The 14780-nt window shown below is 41.2% G+C and overlaps 2 protein-coding genes across 3 annotated transcripts; both read right to left on the bottom strand.

Moving 5' to 3' along the window:
- Window positions 1-3544: 3544 nt before the first annotated feature.
- nsun3 (NOP2/Sun RNA methyltransferase 3) lies at window positions 3545-10166 on the bottom strand. The gene is made up of 6 exons (XM_069173890.1): window positions 9884-10166; window positions 8349-8452; window positions 7738-8264; window positions 7061-7215; window positions 6318-6439; window positions 3545-4962 (listed from the first exon to the last, which is right to left on the bottom strand). The coding sequence occupies exons 1-6, from the start codon at window positions 10046-10048 to the stop codon at window positions 4650-4652; spliced, it is 1386 nt and encodes a 461-aa protein (XP_069029991.1). The 5' UTR covers window positions 10049-10166; the 3' UTR covers window positions 3545-4649.
- Window positions 10167-11622: 1456 nt separating this feature from the next.
- LOC138213206 (ATP synthase F(0) complex subunit C2, mitochondrial-like) lies at window positions 11623-14780 on the bottom strand. 2 transcript variants are annotated; one of them, XM_069174142.1, is made up of 5 exons: window positions 14693-14780; window positions 14290-14386; window positions 13482-13553; window positions 12437-12636; window positions 11623-12012 (listed from the first exon to the last, which is right to left on the bottom strand). In XM_069174142.1, exons 2-5 carry the CDS (start codon window positions 14326-14328, stop codon window positions 11898-11900), a joined length of 426 nt encoding a protein of 141 aa, XP_069030243.1. In that variant the 5' UTR covers window positions 14329-14386; window positions 14693-14780; the 3' UTR covers window positions 11623-11897. The 2 variants fall into 2 exon arrangements, with proteins under 2 accessions (XP_069030243.1, XP_069030242.1); XM_069174141.1 differs by lacking the exon at window positions 14693-14780 and adding an exon at window positions 14515-14686.

Below are 14780 nucleotides of genomic sequence, written 5' to 3'. Positions count from 1 at the left end.
GTAAGTTGCCAACTTTCTCTGTCTGCTGTCTGATGTTGTTTGCTGTAAACATCTGGCTGTGATTGGAAACAGGGTTGATGAGGGCAGTGGGACACACTGAGCCTTAAAGTGCATTTACAGGCTGTTAGTGCAACGTTAAAGCCTGCACACACTGCTGAAAGGCTTTCACTTTGATTGGCACGTTGTTCCCTAAATTTCCTGTTTCTTTTTTCAATATGTGTTCCCATCAGTTTGTGCACCACTAAAACAATGACATGCATACAGTGGTGTGAAAAAGTGTTTGCCCCCTTCCTGATTTCTTATTTTTTGCATGTCTGTCACACTTAAATGTTTCAGATCATCAAACACATTTAAATATTAGTCAAAAATAACACAAGTAAACACAAAATGCAGTTTTTAAATGAAGGTTTTTATTATTAAGGGAGAAAAAAATCCAAACCCACATGGCCCTGTGTGAAAAAGTGTTTGCCCCCTCCTGTTAAAACATAACTTAACTGTGGTTTATCACACCTGAGTTCAATTTCTCTAGCCACACCCAGGCCTGATTACTGCCACACCTGTTCTCAATCAAGAAACCACTTAAATAGGACCTGCCTGACAAAGTGAAGTCGACCAAAAGATCTTCAAAAGCTAGACATCATGCTGAGATCCAAAGAAATTCAGGAACAAATGAGAAAGAAAGTAATTGAGATCTTATCAGTCTGGAAAAGGTTATAAAGGCATTTCTAAAGCTTTGGGACTCCAGAGAACCACAGTGAGAGCCATTATCCACAAATGGAGAAAACATGGAACAGTGGTGAACCTTCCCAGGAGTGGCCGGCCAACCAAAATTACCCCAAGAGCGCAGCGACGACTCATCTGAGAGGTCACAAAAGATCCCACAACAACATCCGAAGAACTGCAGGCCTCACTTGCCTCAGTTAAGGTCAGTGTTCATGACTCCACCATAAGAAAGAGACTGGGCAAAAATGGCCTGCATGGCAGAGTTCCAAGACCAAAACCACCGCTGAGCAAAAAGAACATTAAGGCTCGTCTCATTTTTGACAGAAAACATCTTGATGATCCCCAAGACTTTTGGGGAAACTTTTGTGGACTGACGAGACAAAAGTTGAACTTTTTGGAAGGTGTGTGTCCCGTTACATCTGGCGTAAAAGTAACACCGCATTTCAGAAAAAGAACATCATACCAACAGTAAAATATGGTGGTGGTAGTGTGATGGTCTGGGGCTGTTTTGCTGCTTCAGGACCTGGAAGACTTGCTGTGATAAATGGAACCATGAATTCTACTATCTACCAAAAAATCCTGAAGGAGAATGTCCAGCCATCTGTTCATGACCTCAAGCTGAAGCCAACTTGGGTTTTGCAGCAGGACAATGATCCAAAACACACCAGCAAGTCCACCTCTGAATGGCTGAAGAAAAACAAAATTAAGACTTTGGAGTGGCCTAGTCAAAGTCCTGACCTGAATCCTATTGAGATGCTGTGGCATGACCTTAAAAAGGCAGTTCGTGCTGGAAAACCCTCCAATGTGGCTGAATTACAACAACTCTGCAAAGATGAGTCGGCCAAAATTCCTCCACAGCGCTGTAAAAGACTCATTGCAAGTTATCGCAAACGCTTGATTGCAGTTGTTGCTGCTAAGGGTGGCCCAACCAGTTATTAGGTTTAGGGGGCAAACACTTTTTCACACAGGGCCATGTGGGTTTGGATTTTTTTTTCTCCCTTAATTATAAAAACCTTCATTTAAAAACTGATGGTCTTTGATGGTCTGAAACATTTAAGTGTGACAAACATGCAAAAAAATAAGAAATCAGGAAGGGGGCAAACACTTTTTCACACCATTGTATGTCATACAATTTATACAAATAAAGAGGTAAGAGACGTGAGCATTAACTGACCTGAATGTTACCAGACTGAAAAAATGGCTTTCTGGCTGAACAGAGCTCAGTCCAGATTAGTCTGCTCTGCTATCGTGTCCTCTGGCATTCAGGACTATCCTGTGCTCCACATCTTTCTCATTCTATCTACTGTTCTACAATTCCTCCTCTAATTTTCCCTCCTCCTCTCACCTTATTGTCAATGACTAGGGTTTTAATGATTACATCTGGCGGTGCCACAAATTAATTCCTGCCTCTCTGGCAAAAAGCTGTTCCCCACCTGATTATGCAAAGCAGGCCTACATTCTCTCCCTTTGAAGTGGAGGAAAAGCTGCTTAGAGATTCTCCCCTTGAGGAAACACTGCAATATGGGGAACATCAACAAACCAGAGTTCACACAAAGGTCAGCAGTATGGTTAACCCCAGTGAAGGCCCACTTCATCTCCACCTCACACCACTTTTAAGATGTGGGGATGTTGTATGGTGTAATGATGTGCTCATATCTGAGACCGGAGCTGTTTTTCAAAGACACTCAGAAGTAGAGCAAAAGTAGGACAGCCAATAAAAATAGCCATATAAAATGCACCCCATAATGCTTGTGTCTACGGCCACACGGAGTCGTTGGATGAAACTAGTGCGAGGCTTTTGCAGCTTCCCTATTTCAGCAATCATGTCTTTGACAGTGTCTCAGAGTTGCTCAGAGCAACCAGCCTTAGTACATTTGAGAGGAAGAAATAAGGCTTTTCACGCATAACTACCTCTGCTACAGCATATTTTGTCAGCCTGTTATGTTCAAAAGGTAAAAGTATATGGATTCTTGTGTGTTATTGTCTACATTTACTTTCAGTACGCCCTCGCTTCTGATCTGAGCAATCACAGCCTGACGAAAAGCTGCAACGCTGCGATGAAACGGCGTCTAGGCCTCCTTCAAGGCTGACACGGCAACAGCGCTAGCAGGTAATGAGCCACTGTAGGAGACGATACAGCCGTCTCAGTCACACTGAAGTGAGGTATGATGACAGACGTGGCAGATGTTAGATGACTTCTGGAGAGACTTCATTCAGTATAAAACAATGCAGTAAAGGAATGAAGAGAAATACTTTGACTTTTTCAACTCTGAGGGGAAACTTTTAGCCTCCTGTTGACATTTGCAATAGTTTAGCTGTACTTATTTAAATGTTTAAAAACATGAATAAATAAATATTGAATGAATGCAACCTGATTTATTGACTCTTAATGACATCTCGCTCGCTAACGACCCCTTAAAGAGAATTTAGAAACTCAAACTCACACAAAGTCAAATAAAACTCACAGAACAAGCACTTAATCCTAACATATTTAACTGTGGGAAAAAAAATTAATATTAGGTTTTAAGTCACGAGGGTTAAAGTTCTTTATAAGTGTTATTAAACAATGTATAATAAGTGGGAAGAAAAAAAAACTGTGGATATTCTCCAGCTGCACATCTGCAGTAGTTTCAGACAGACTCAGGTTCCTGCACTTGCTCTTGAAAGTTCCAGAAAAGTTCCAGCAGCAGTTCAGACTTACATAAGATATGAACGGGCCAACGGTGTCGGCAGCTTTGACACTTGTGTTTTCCTCCTGCAAGTAATGTGTTGCAACTGCAGTTTTTAATATCTGCTGTTTGCGAGTGTTTTGGGTTTCCTATTTTAAAATTTAAAGCAGCAGTTGAGTGTATTTTCTGCTGAACACCGCAACAGTGAACAAGAGTTCATAGCTGTCTGGTGTCAAAGTGTGTCCTCTGCCCCAACACACTCCTCCTGGATACTCTCAAAAGTTAAACACTTTTTTAATAAAGAAAAAACAAGGTGAGTTGCAGAGGCTAAAACAAATCCGTCCAACATGAAATAACAGATTTTTTTTTTTTTTGTAACTTGAAGGCGGAGGAAACAAGTTCTGAACACAACATATCATCACCTTTTAAGTTGATATCATGATTTTAGGAGCAAATTGCTGCTAGTTTACATATCTGCTACCTAAGGAGGAACATCATCGTTCATGTCTTTATGTTTACAGCCTCTTGATGGATGGAAGTCCAATATTCACTCTCTCTTTCTCGTGTTTCAGGGCTCTTCCAGCTCTGTGGCTGCTAAATGCTACAATTAGATTTTTTTTTTTTTGCTGAAACCAGCTGATGCTATGAAAATAGTGAGAGTGAACCAAAAACAATAAAGTTGTGGGCTGGAAAGCTAAACAATGATCTGAAACTGGCTATAAAGCTCCATAAAGCCGACGGGAGCTGCAGATGTCGTTGATAATTCTCTGTGGGTTCATCACTGCAAGTGGCTCCTTTCTCACTGTTTTCATGTTGTCATTTGATGCACTGTTATTATAGAAATATGGATAATATGCATTAATTAAAAGTAGGCTGTCTAAGGTCTGTCTTTGATGCAGATTGCTGGAGGTAAGTATGAATGATGCGAGCAATGCCCTGTTTGGATTTGCAAGTTAAATGTGAAATCTCACACCCACACACACAAAGAAGCCAGCGGCTATGAACAACTAAAACCTGTCTTGCAGATGGTTTGAGTGTTGCAGTGTTAAAACTGCAATATGTAACTTTATTAAACTTGTTTGTGTTGACATTGACATGTTTATCCCCACACGTCTACATCACAGCCGCTGTTACTTACCTACTCTGTAAACAGCAGACTTTGGCACAGTGCGGATTTCTAAATTCTAAATCTGGTACTTGGCATGATTACGTTAATGTGTTTCCATTTCACATCTTTTCCGTGTTGGAAGATAGAGACTATTTCCTCCTTCTAATGCGAGACAGAAACATGGGACCCCAGGTCTTGCCAGGCTGAGGAACCACTAGAACCCCGAGTCTGCGGTGATAAGAGGACACAGTGGACTTGTGAAGTGTCTGTCCATGACCAGGGTGAGAACTAAATGCAAAGTGGTTTGATAAAGGAACGGCAATCTCCTCCCAGAGGTCGTCAGGTTCAGCCTCAGGAAAGTCCCTCAGCACCGTCTCGACTACGGCGTAGTTCTCAAAGCTGGACAGTGTGCAGGTTGAATAGACCACGGTGCCTCCTGGTCGCACTGCTGACAGAGCAGATCTGTAAAGAGTTGACAAGTATTGAACTTCACGACAAGAGACTTTAAAATTACACTACTGGTCATTGATTTTGCACATGCTTTATACATTTGCCTTTAGTTTTCTGGTCAGTAGTGAAGAATCAGACAGGAAACAAGAGGAGAAAGAGGAGGTGGAATATAAAACAGAGGTCCTGAGCTGAAATCGAAGCAAGGACATTAAAGATATGTGGCAAGTTGCTCAAACCATTCGCCCTGTAGGGTGCTCCGGTGAAGGACTCAATATTGGATGTTTTTAATTAGCCACAACTCTGTATACAAGGTGCAATCAAAGTTTCAAAACTGTTTTAACGCGGCATCGTGATGTGCAGGAAGCAGGAGGAAGCTACGGTATAACCTACATGAGTAAGTATTCCAAGTTCAACATCAGCACCTGAGTTCCACACGTTTTTTTCTGACCACTGGTTTCGGAGGCATCTAATATTTCACCATTCAGCTGGAACAATTTTGTGTCTGATTTTTAGAGAGAAGTCCCAGAACATCCCAGCAGAACTCGGTGTTGACAGCCGGACCCTGAGGGATGAATTCCTGCTGCGCAATCCTATGAGGTTGTATATCCCACCTTGTGCTCCTGTCCTGATGAACCCTGTTCAGTGATGATCTGCCCCTCTTTATAAATGTCACTCAAAACACTTCACCTGCCTATTGCTTCATTGTCGTAGGTTTTCTGAAGCCTTTCGAGGTTCTCTGATGCTGATTTCCTAAATTTGACACTTCATTTTCGTGTTTTAATTTTTGCGCTCTCTGTTAAGGTCATGTACCAGAGGTCATAAAAACACGTGTAACGCAGGTACTGATGTTGATCAACCAACATAACACTTACTGATGAAGGTCATAGCTTCCCTCTACTCATGCATGTCGTGGTGCTGCACAATGTGATCACTCTCACAACATTTTGATTGCCCCTCATATGTCATACACGTTTTTCCTCCCGCAACACTGAAAAACATTACAGTTTTTTGACAGATTTACCTGCTGCTTGCCACACACAGAATGATGAAGCCTCCATCAAACACTTTATTGTAAGTTGTTTTCAGTTGCTTTGACATTGACATGTTTGTAATTGTAATTCCTTTATGGTCTTTTCAGCGACTGCATTATTATGCAAGTGACTGCACAGCACACGGGAATATCCATTTAGATCATTCATTATCTGAACCAAAACAGTGTTGTATTTCAAAGGTTTTACCATGTTCAGACATTAATGGTTATATTACATATCCTGAGTAATAACAGTCCAGTAAAAATGAAGAGCGATATTAGAATACTGCAAGGCTAACACATAACAGACATTTTTCATGTCTGGGTTTGGGCTTACCGAAGCAGCTGAGCCTGGAGCGCAGGCAGCCTGGCTCTTCCCTGCAGTCTCTGTTCCCCCTGCTGGCTGTTACAAGAATACAGCCAGCTCCTGTCATTAGAACACGGAGCATCCACTAAAACCTGGGACATAGACAGAAAAACAAGTGAGGAGCTCGGAGCAGAATTATGGTGAAAGTAGATGAAAAGAAGAATGCTTGAGGTTTTTAAAATCACCCAAGTACATGTTATAATTTCACAACAGCGCCCGAATCACCAGGAAACAAAAAAAAGGAAAAGAATTTCCCCCAAAATCACACCTTTACCAGAAAATGTAAAATAAAACACAACAACACCTCAATTTAGAATCTCCTCACAAATCTGTTCTCAGTCAGTATTAATGCTAAAATACAGCTTCCACAGTCTGTTTGTACTCCCCTGCTGCCTTTCAGTTGTTGTTCACACTGTCTTACTTGAAACCTGTTCATTCTGTGCTTTCAATTTTTCGATATTTTGTTCATTATCAGCCACTTTGAGTCCTTTGATTCCTCCCAGTCATTCGTCTGCCTCCTCCTGGCTCCTATTTTGAATAAACGTTTTTCTTCTATCCTGCTGGCTTTATTAGCGTCTGTTCAAAGGCCTGCTGTTCTCATTCATTTGTAACCAGGGCCTTGGAAAAGAAGTGTGTCACCTGAATTTGTTGGCCAGCGTAGTGAAATTCAATGAAATGCCGCCATGAAAACATAACAGGAGTTCTTCGCCCACCTTGTCGTACAAACCAGCTTGTGTTTGCCCAAAAGACCGTCCATCCTGCGCAGATACAATCACGCTGCTGTTCAGCGGGTGAGGCAGAAAAGACTCGAGCGTCTTGGCCAGCCAGTTTCGTCTGTGAGGATCCAGTTCATTACAGCAGAGAATCGCTGGAACAGAGCACGGAGCAGCATTATTGATGACCAGCATTCAATTTAAATAGGTTATTCACAGCAGACAAAAATATTCCTTTATATCAACGGCAGAAACTTACATGCAAAGTTTGTATTTAATATTTAAAATCAAAACTTCAACATGTGTTTTTGTAAAAACTTATTCCTGCCAAACTCCTCCTTACAGGAAAAAGTCCTTTGATATATCTTCGTCATTATTTTGGGTAATTTAAATCTAATTAACTATAAACATTAATGTGTATTAACTATACGTGCTAAAACATTAACTTGAATTTTAATTTATACATTTCATTATAAATACCAAAATGGCAGTATTCAACATTTTATTGCAAAGGTATAAATCAATGTATTGTTATTTAATTATAAGTACTCTTATTTTATCTTGTGTTGCCACATACAAATAAATCTACTAAATTAACAATCTCACACCTTTTTGTATGACATGAATACAATTGATTAAAAGTAGGCAAAGCCCTTTAGTTAAAGTGTGTGTTTTACCTGGGATGGCACTCTGCATTATAGCTAAAGCTTTGCCCCCGGGGGCAGAGCAAAGATCTAAGACCTTCTCCCCATCTCTGACTTGCAAAGCCAGCACTGGAAGCAGGGAGGCAGCGTTCAGAAGGTAGTACTGCTTCAGCTGGCCAGGCCTGTGAGCCGGAGAGGGAAATCGCAGCGGACATGGGTGGATGTAACACTGTAATGAAGGTCGGGGCGAACCGAGCGAAGGCTCTGATCGAGGGTCCTGACCGAGGGCGTGAAAGCTGCTGTCAGGCTGGGGACGCGCACGGCAGTCGTCAGGAGGGCACATGGAGATGTAGTGTGGTGGCAATAGAGTGTCTTTTCCTCGCTGGTATTTAGACTCCGACACCGTGGAGGAGCCATTACAAAGCAATGCTGAGTCATTTGTTTGTGGCAGCAATGTGAAAAAGCCCTGAGATTGAAGAGCCTGTGTGATGTCTGTCACAGCGCTGAAGCGATTGAGCATGACCCCATACTGCCAGGAGGGAGGCTGCAGGAGCACCGCTCTGCAGAACAGGAGCAACACCGAGGAATGAGGACGAGAAATGAGCTGGATGGAAGCTGCAATAATTATTCCAAACAAACTTTACCTCGCAGATGCCCACAAGTCTCCGAGCTCCTCACCGTACTGCTGGTCAAAGCGATCCAGCACTGCTTGGCATGAAGATCTTTCTTTTTTGCGCCCTTTTGTTACCTATTACAAACAGACTGGGGTGAAAATATTGTCTGGAAATAAATTCAAGAGAGGCAAAAAAAAAAAAAAAAAAAATCAGGCACAATCTTGACAGTAAACTAACAGCACTTTTGGTTATTTTTACATGGACAATTTCTGATTTAAAAACATACTTGGACCTAAATATTACAAGCAAACATTTAAGTATATAATGACCAAATCCTAAAAGTATCAGCTGCTGCAATATTTCTAGTCCTGATATTCCAATTTCCAACTTTTATGTACAATTTACTAATCAAAACCACAAGAAAAGTGAGATGTACCGTTTTAGTCGATTTCCCCCTGAAGCCTTTGGAAATAACTACTTACATGCAGATAAAATACAAATGTAATTGTAATCTGTTCAAATTACTGAGAAAAATATATATAATTCAGTTATAATTACTATTCATAATGTTGGTGATTACAACAGCGTTACATCGGAATAGAGTCTTTTTTTTAGTAAATATAGTTTTATATCTGACAATATAATATTTATTTTGCTGCTTTGCATCTTTTCTCCTTCTGTCTACGTCCAGACAGCATGAGCTGAATATTTGAGCCTCGTTTTTGATTGATCCTGTTGTTGTTTGTTGATGAAATTAATGTGCGTTGCTCTGAGCAACCTCGCCAAGTGTGTTGGCCATGCTTTCTGATCAGAAAATGAGGTATTTCAAAAGAGTCTTTCAGGAACTAGAGTGAAACTCTGCGAACCAGTTCTGTTGATCGTTTAAGGTTCTGGGAACATTTTTCTTTTTACTGCAATCAGTTGTGATTTACAGACTTGTGATTTGTTTTGGTGGTTGTGCTTTAAAATCAAAACATTTCAGTCTTGATTCAAGTTAAATTGAAGAACTTTTAAAATAAAGTTTGATAGTAATCAGTGCTGAGTTCTGTTGTGAGGCCTAGTTTACATGTATTTTTTAGTACTTTTCAACTTCATTTGTTCGAAATGTAATCGAAATGTAATCAAAAAGTAATCAAAAGTAACGCTTTGCATTATTTTAATGAAGTTATTAAAGTAGTTACATAACTTATTGCATTTTTAATGGGGTAACTAGGAATCTGTAAACTATTACATTTCAGAAATTACTTTCCCAGAACTGCCCTAAAGTTGCTGGACTCACGCTCTCCCTCGTGTCTGACACACCAGCGCCCCCTGGTGGACATCGAGTGTAAAATCTATCCAGTTCGGAATGACTGCATAACCTATCAAAAGGTGTTATCCAGGCTAATATCCAAGGTACTAAACTTCTGCTCTGAAATGCATTATGAGCTGTTGTAAAAATAAATATAGGAAATAAAGTTAAAACTTTCTGATGTGTCCTGATGACAGTCTGCTGCTTCCAAATCCCAAAGACTGAGTCTATGATGCTCCCAAAAAGCCTTGCTCTAAAAAGCATGTCTGTTTACCTGCTTATTATTATGGGCTCCTTTCTGGCGACTCTTCTGTACAACAGCATCCGGACCCGTGTGACAGTGACCCGGCCGCGACCACCACGGAGGTGCCGGTGTGAGTTTTTTAGTTTTAAACCAAGTTCCCCTCCACGAACCGCCAACCTGCTGCACTAAATACATTTAATTACACATGCGTTTATCGGTTTCACTGCACAGCTGACACGTCGGAATTTTTTTTAATTTTTTTTTATCACAATTAAATTTCTTTCATAAAAAAAGGCATTCGACGCTGACGAGTCCGTCCTCCAAATCCGTCCCCCTCACTGTGTGAACTGGGCTTTAGTTCCACCTAACAAACCGATCGCTTAATTTCGTCATTGCTGGGTGCTTAATTGACACAAGTCACGTCAACTTAATTTAATGCAGTCTCACACAAATAAAGTCAAATAAATCCAATTTATAGTAGAACATGGAATAACTGCAAGAAAATGGTTTCTGATGGAAGTATCTGCAGATTTAAAGGCACCCGGGTGTTTGCCTGTTCTGGAGCAGGCGAGCTGCACAGATGTAAATCTATATTGTACCTCATGAAACCAAACAAAATCTTAATTCAAACAGGATATCTGGGTAATCCAAGCATAATCCCCTATCTGGGGTTTGTGAAACTAAACCTGATGTCATTTGCAAAAGGTGTCTATAGTAAAGGCCTATTTTACTATCAACATTCCCATGATGGGATTTAACCCATTCAAGGGTTGCAGTGATTTTTTTTTTTATACCAACATTTATCAGCCAAGATACAACCCTGGAATGAATTTGTATAAAACTCACAAAAGCCGATATGTTCTTGAAAATCATAAAATATCCTACTTAAAGTATAATATTTTGTTACCCAGTTATGTTTTAACAGAACCACCACTGAACAGACAAAAATGCATAAGCCAGCGTGACACAGACTTACTGTAGGAGTGATGAGGATAAATCTGGTGTTGTGTCATTTAGGACAAATGTGGCATTTTTCAAAAGAAAGGAAAACAGGTTTTCAGCATTTAATAAATGTCATCCAGCAATGAAACTGTCAGAAAGGGGAATGCCCGTTATATTTGTCCGAGGTCGTCCGCCATCATTTTGAAGTGAAACTGATCCGTGAGAACAGGAAGTTTATTTTTAATATCAAATCTGAATTCAGAGGCAACACAGCTCAGGTATGACATTTTAGAGGGCTTTCAATTTTGAAATTCAGAATCCAAATGCCCTGATATTTTCTGACTGATACTGAGATGGTGTTATATCTCTCTGAAGTGAACAGCTCTGTGGAAAGAGGAAGATTATAGACATCCGGGATCTCCAAAAAGTATGACCTTAAGATCCAAGCTGCCGATGTGTAACAGGTAAAATGTTAACCGTTTAATTTGTTCCTTTCAGGTTTAATTCAAATCATTTCTGGAGAGCTGAGGTCACAAAAGTAGTTACTTGTAATTTATGCAACTATAACATTGATGGAGAAGGGTATATTTAACATATGGAGTGAAATTTGAATAATCCTTAGTCTACTTGAGCTAAAACAGCTTTGCGTACAGGAAACATTGTCATGCCTGCCAGAAATAAACTTTATGGAGAAAATTATCTTCAGCTTTTAGGGGAAACATTTTCCAATTCACAGCCAGGAAATCACTGTACCCCCCGTTACTAAATCAGAAGCACAGATCCACACAGAGTCATACAAACACACCACTAAAAATGTACAGACACACTTGAGGAATTCAATGTTTTACTTCCGGTATTGGTTGCACGTTGTGTTAACAAAAACATTTGATTAAATATACAATATAATGACAAATCCATCATTAGAATGATTTGGGTTTGTCACAGTTTCGTACATCAACGGAGTCGCAAGCTTTCGAGTAACACCGAGGAACAAGAACAAGCTACGCGATGAGCTGAAATCATCCTACTATTCAAGGGCATCTGAAACTGCTGCTCCTGTTAACATTGTGATGTATCCTCTGGCAGTCGATAACTGACCGGCTTACATGGCGAACAGAATGAGGAACGCAACCATCAAACAGAAGAGACCCATAGCTTCAGACAGAGCGAAGCCCAGGATGGCGTAAGAGAAGAGCTGCTGCTTCAGAGAGGGGTTCCTGTTGAGAGGAGCAGATGAGATGAGGAGGTAAGAAGCATGATCATATTTTAATGACAAAAACAAAGAGCAGACCGTCTCAGTGTCTTACAAGGTTCCCCATGAAAGCCTAACAAAATAATGCTATCAGAGAGGGAAAGGGAGTGCTGAAGGATCCTTTCATTACTTGTTTGATCAAAAGAAAGTATTCTCTTCATCTCAAGTTCCAATTAAAGTTATTATTAATCACGTAAGCAACCCAGTGGCATTTGAAATCAAGTCTTCCTCTACTGGTTTTATAGTCATCGCTGAAACTGATCCGATGGCGTAAATCTCATCAGATCTCTTTTTTTTTTTTTATGAGATTTGTGGCCTGAGCAGCCAGCAAACATGAGGGAAGACGCTCTTTGGTGGAGATGTAGCTGAAACCGATGCGTTGAATTTACCTGGCATATCCGATGATAAGGCTTCCGAACACGGTTCCAATTCCAGCTCCAGATCCTGCCACTCCCACCGTGGCAGCTCCCGCTCCAATGAACTTTGCGGCGGTGTCGATGTCGCGGCTCACGGCGCTGGTTTGGAATCCGCGCACCGCCACCTGCTGCTGGGAGGCTGCGATGCTCTGTGGCGCCAGGAGAGAGGCCGTCTGAAATAAATGGAGAGGTTGGTAGAAAATAAAAGAACAGACCGGACTGCAAAGAGGGAATTCTCATGTTCTGCTGGATACAGACAAAAGAAAACCGGTTTTCATTGTTCGGTGATACGAAATATCCTGTCGGTACTTTTATTTGTCTTCTGGTAAATCGATCGTTCTGAGGTTTTTGACAATTAGCTGGAAAAAAAAACAAGCAATCTGAAAATACCAGTTGTTTTAATAATGAAACTAATGAAAGCAATAGTTGGGTGTTTACTAACATTTGTTTGTTTTGTTTGTTCGTTCACCAGCTGCTGCTCGGTGCATGTGTTTGGATTACTTTAAATTTCTATTAAGTTCACGCCGGTCAAACTTGAATCTGCCTCTGTGATGCACCTGAAGGTTCTCCACAAACTCAGATTAACTTTAGTGCAGCTTTAAAAAAGCAAAACTTCACATCCTGCCATTCGCTTAAAGCACAGCAGCTAATGTTAGCCACATCGGCTAGCTAAGGTTGAGTGCAAAACATCGGCATTGCATTTGCTGACAATATTCAACTGTCACCTCGCCCCCTGTTTTTGCGCTGGCTTAATACCTGCCAGTGTAAAACTCAGTGACTTCTTTCGGGCAACTACATTATTTTTTTTTTTTTGCAGTTTAGTTTCAAGTAAGATCCAAAAATGATCCAAATCAGACCTAAATTTGACCTTGAATTAATTTGTGCATGGGTTAGGTTGTCTAATCCCCGTGTGTGAGTGCGTGCGCGTGTGTGCGTGTGCGTAATAAGGTAAAGGAAATAATTACTCTTTTGTGAAAACTCAAGTGTCCATAAATCAGTTCTGATGTTAGCGGCTCACCTCTACTTTCCTGCCATCTGACAGCGCTGCAGCTGAGAGGGGTCTGAGAAGAGCCCGGGATCCAGCACGCACCTGGATTAGAGAAGGAAAACAAAACAAAAAAAGAAATACACCCGTTTAGTTCGGGCAGTCATGCTCCGATAACACGATATATTTACCTCCGACATCCGTCTAGGTCACATTGCTACGAATACGCAGGATTATCAGTATGGTGGTGTCCTCCGGGTCGCACTCAGCTGCTCATAAATATTGGTTAGGTTAGGTAGTTACTTTATTAATCCCAGAGGGGACATTTTTTTTCGCTACAGCAGCATACAGAAGCAATAAGATAATAACAGAACAATAGATAAACAATAAAATAGCAGTAAAAAATATAAAATGCACAGTATATACAGTACAGTATATATCTATATATATTATATACAAACACACCGACTACAGTGTTGCATTAGATTCATTCTGCCCGAATATGATTTCTTCTCATTGGACTCGTCATATCGTTTCAATTTAGATCATGCTGCATCACGTAAGCGTCAAAACGAGGAGATGACCGTTTCACACGGTACCAGCGGACACGTTGTCCTGATGGAAATAGGACGTCCTTGCAGGTGGAGGCGCCAGCTGACTTTAGCAGAGGGTCAATGACGGCTAGCTGCGCGCCCGTGTTAGCAGGACACGTTGTAAAAACGGGTTTTTGTTGTTTTTTTTAATTTATTTTTATTTTTTTGGTTCTATACACAGACTGACGTGACGTTTAAGCACAGCAGACGTGCCAGTTATCAATTACCATTCATTCATCAACACTCACCAGAGAGGGCGTGGAGACGAACTTAGCACAGGCATACATTATTACGAAGGGACGTCCTGCTCAGCTCAACCAAAAGCAGCTGCCGTGGATCCGATGTCTGCAACAACAAAACAAAACAAAAAAGCGTGTAAGGAAACACAACCGAGCACAGCTTTGGTTAGTTGACCCTGCGACCAGTGCGCTAAAACCAGAAAGTACTAAGTGTGCAAAGTGAGGCGGACGCACAGATAAGGTCAAGAGACGCTGCAAAACCGCACAACGTCACTGAAAACAAACCGGCTGGAAACCAGAAGAGCCGAGCGGTGCTGTGGAAGGAAACGAACAAAGATACGGAGGAAGACAGGCGCGGGGCGGCTGAATATTTAACTCAAAACCCGCTTCGTGACAGGAGGTTAGCTCTCACCGGTCTGCAGTAGAGGTCGAACGCACGGGGGACGGGCGCATGCGCAGCGTCACCTTTAATGGGTTGATTTCCGGTTTCCCGGTGCTGC

Source organism: Embiotoca jacksoni, unplaced genomic scaffold (assembly GCF_022577435.1).
Source record: "Embiotoca jacksoni isolate LCO1_2020_lvr unplaced genomic scaffold, fEmbJac1.0.p SCAF_6, whole genome shotgun sequence".
Classification (NCBI taxonomy): domain Eukaryota; kingdom Metazoa; phylum Chordata; class Actinopteri; family Embiotocidae; genus Embiotoca; species Embiotoca jacksoni.
This window is presented reverse-complemented; position numbering and strand designations above follow the sequence as displayed.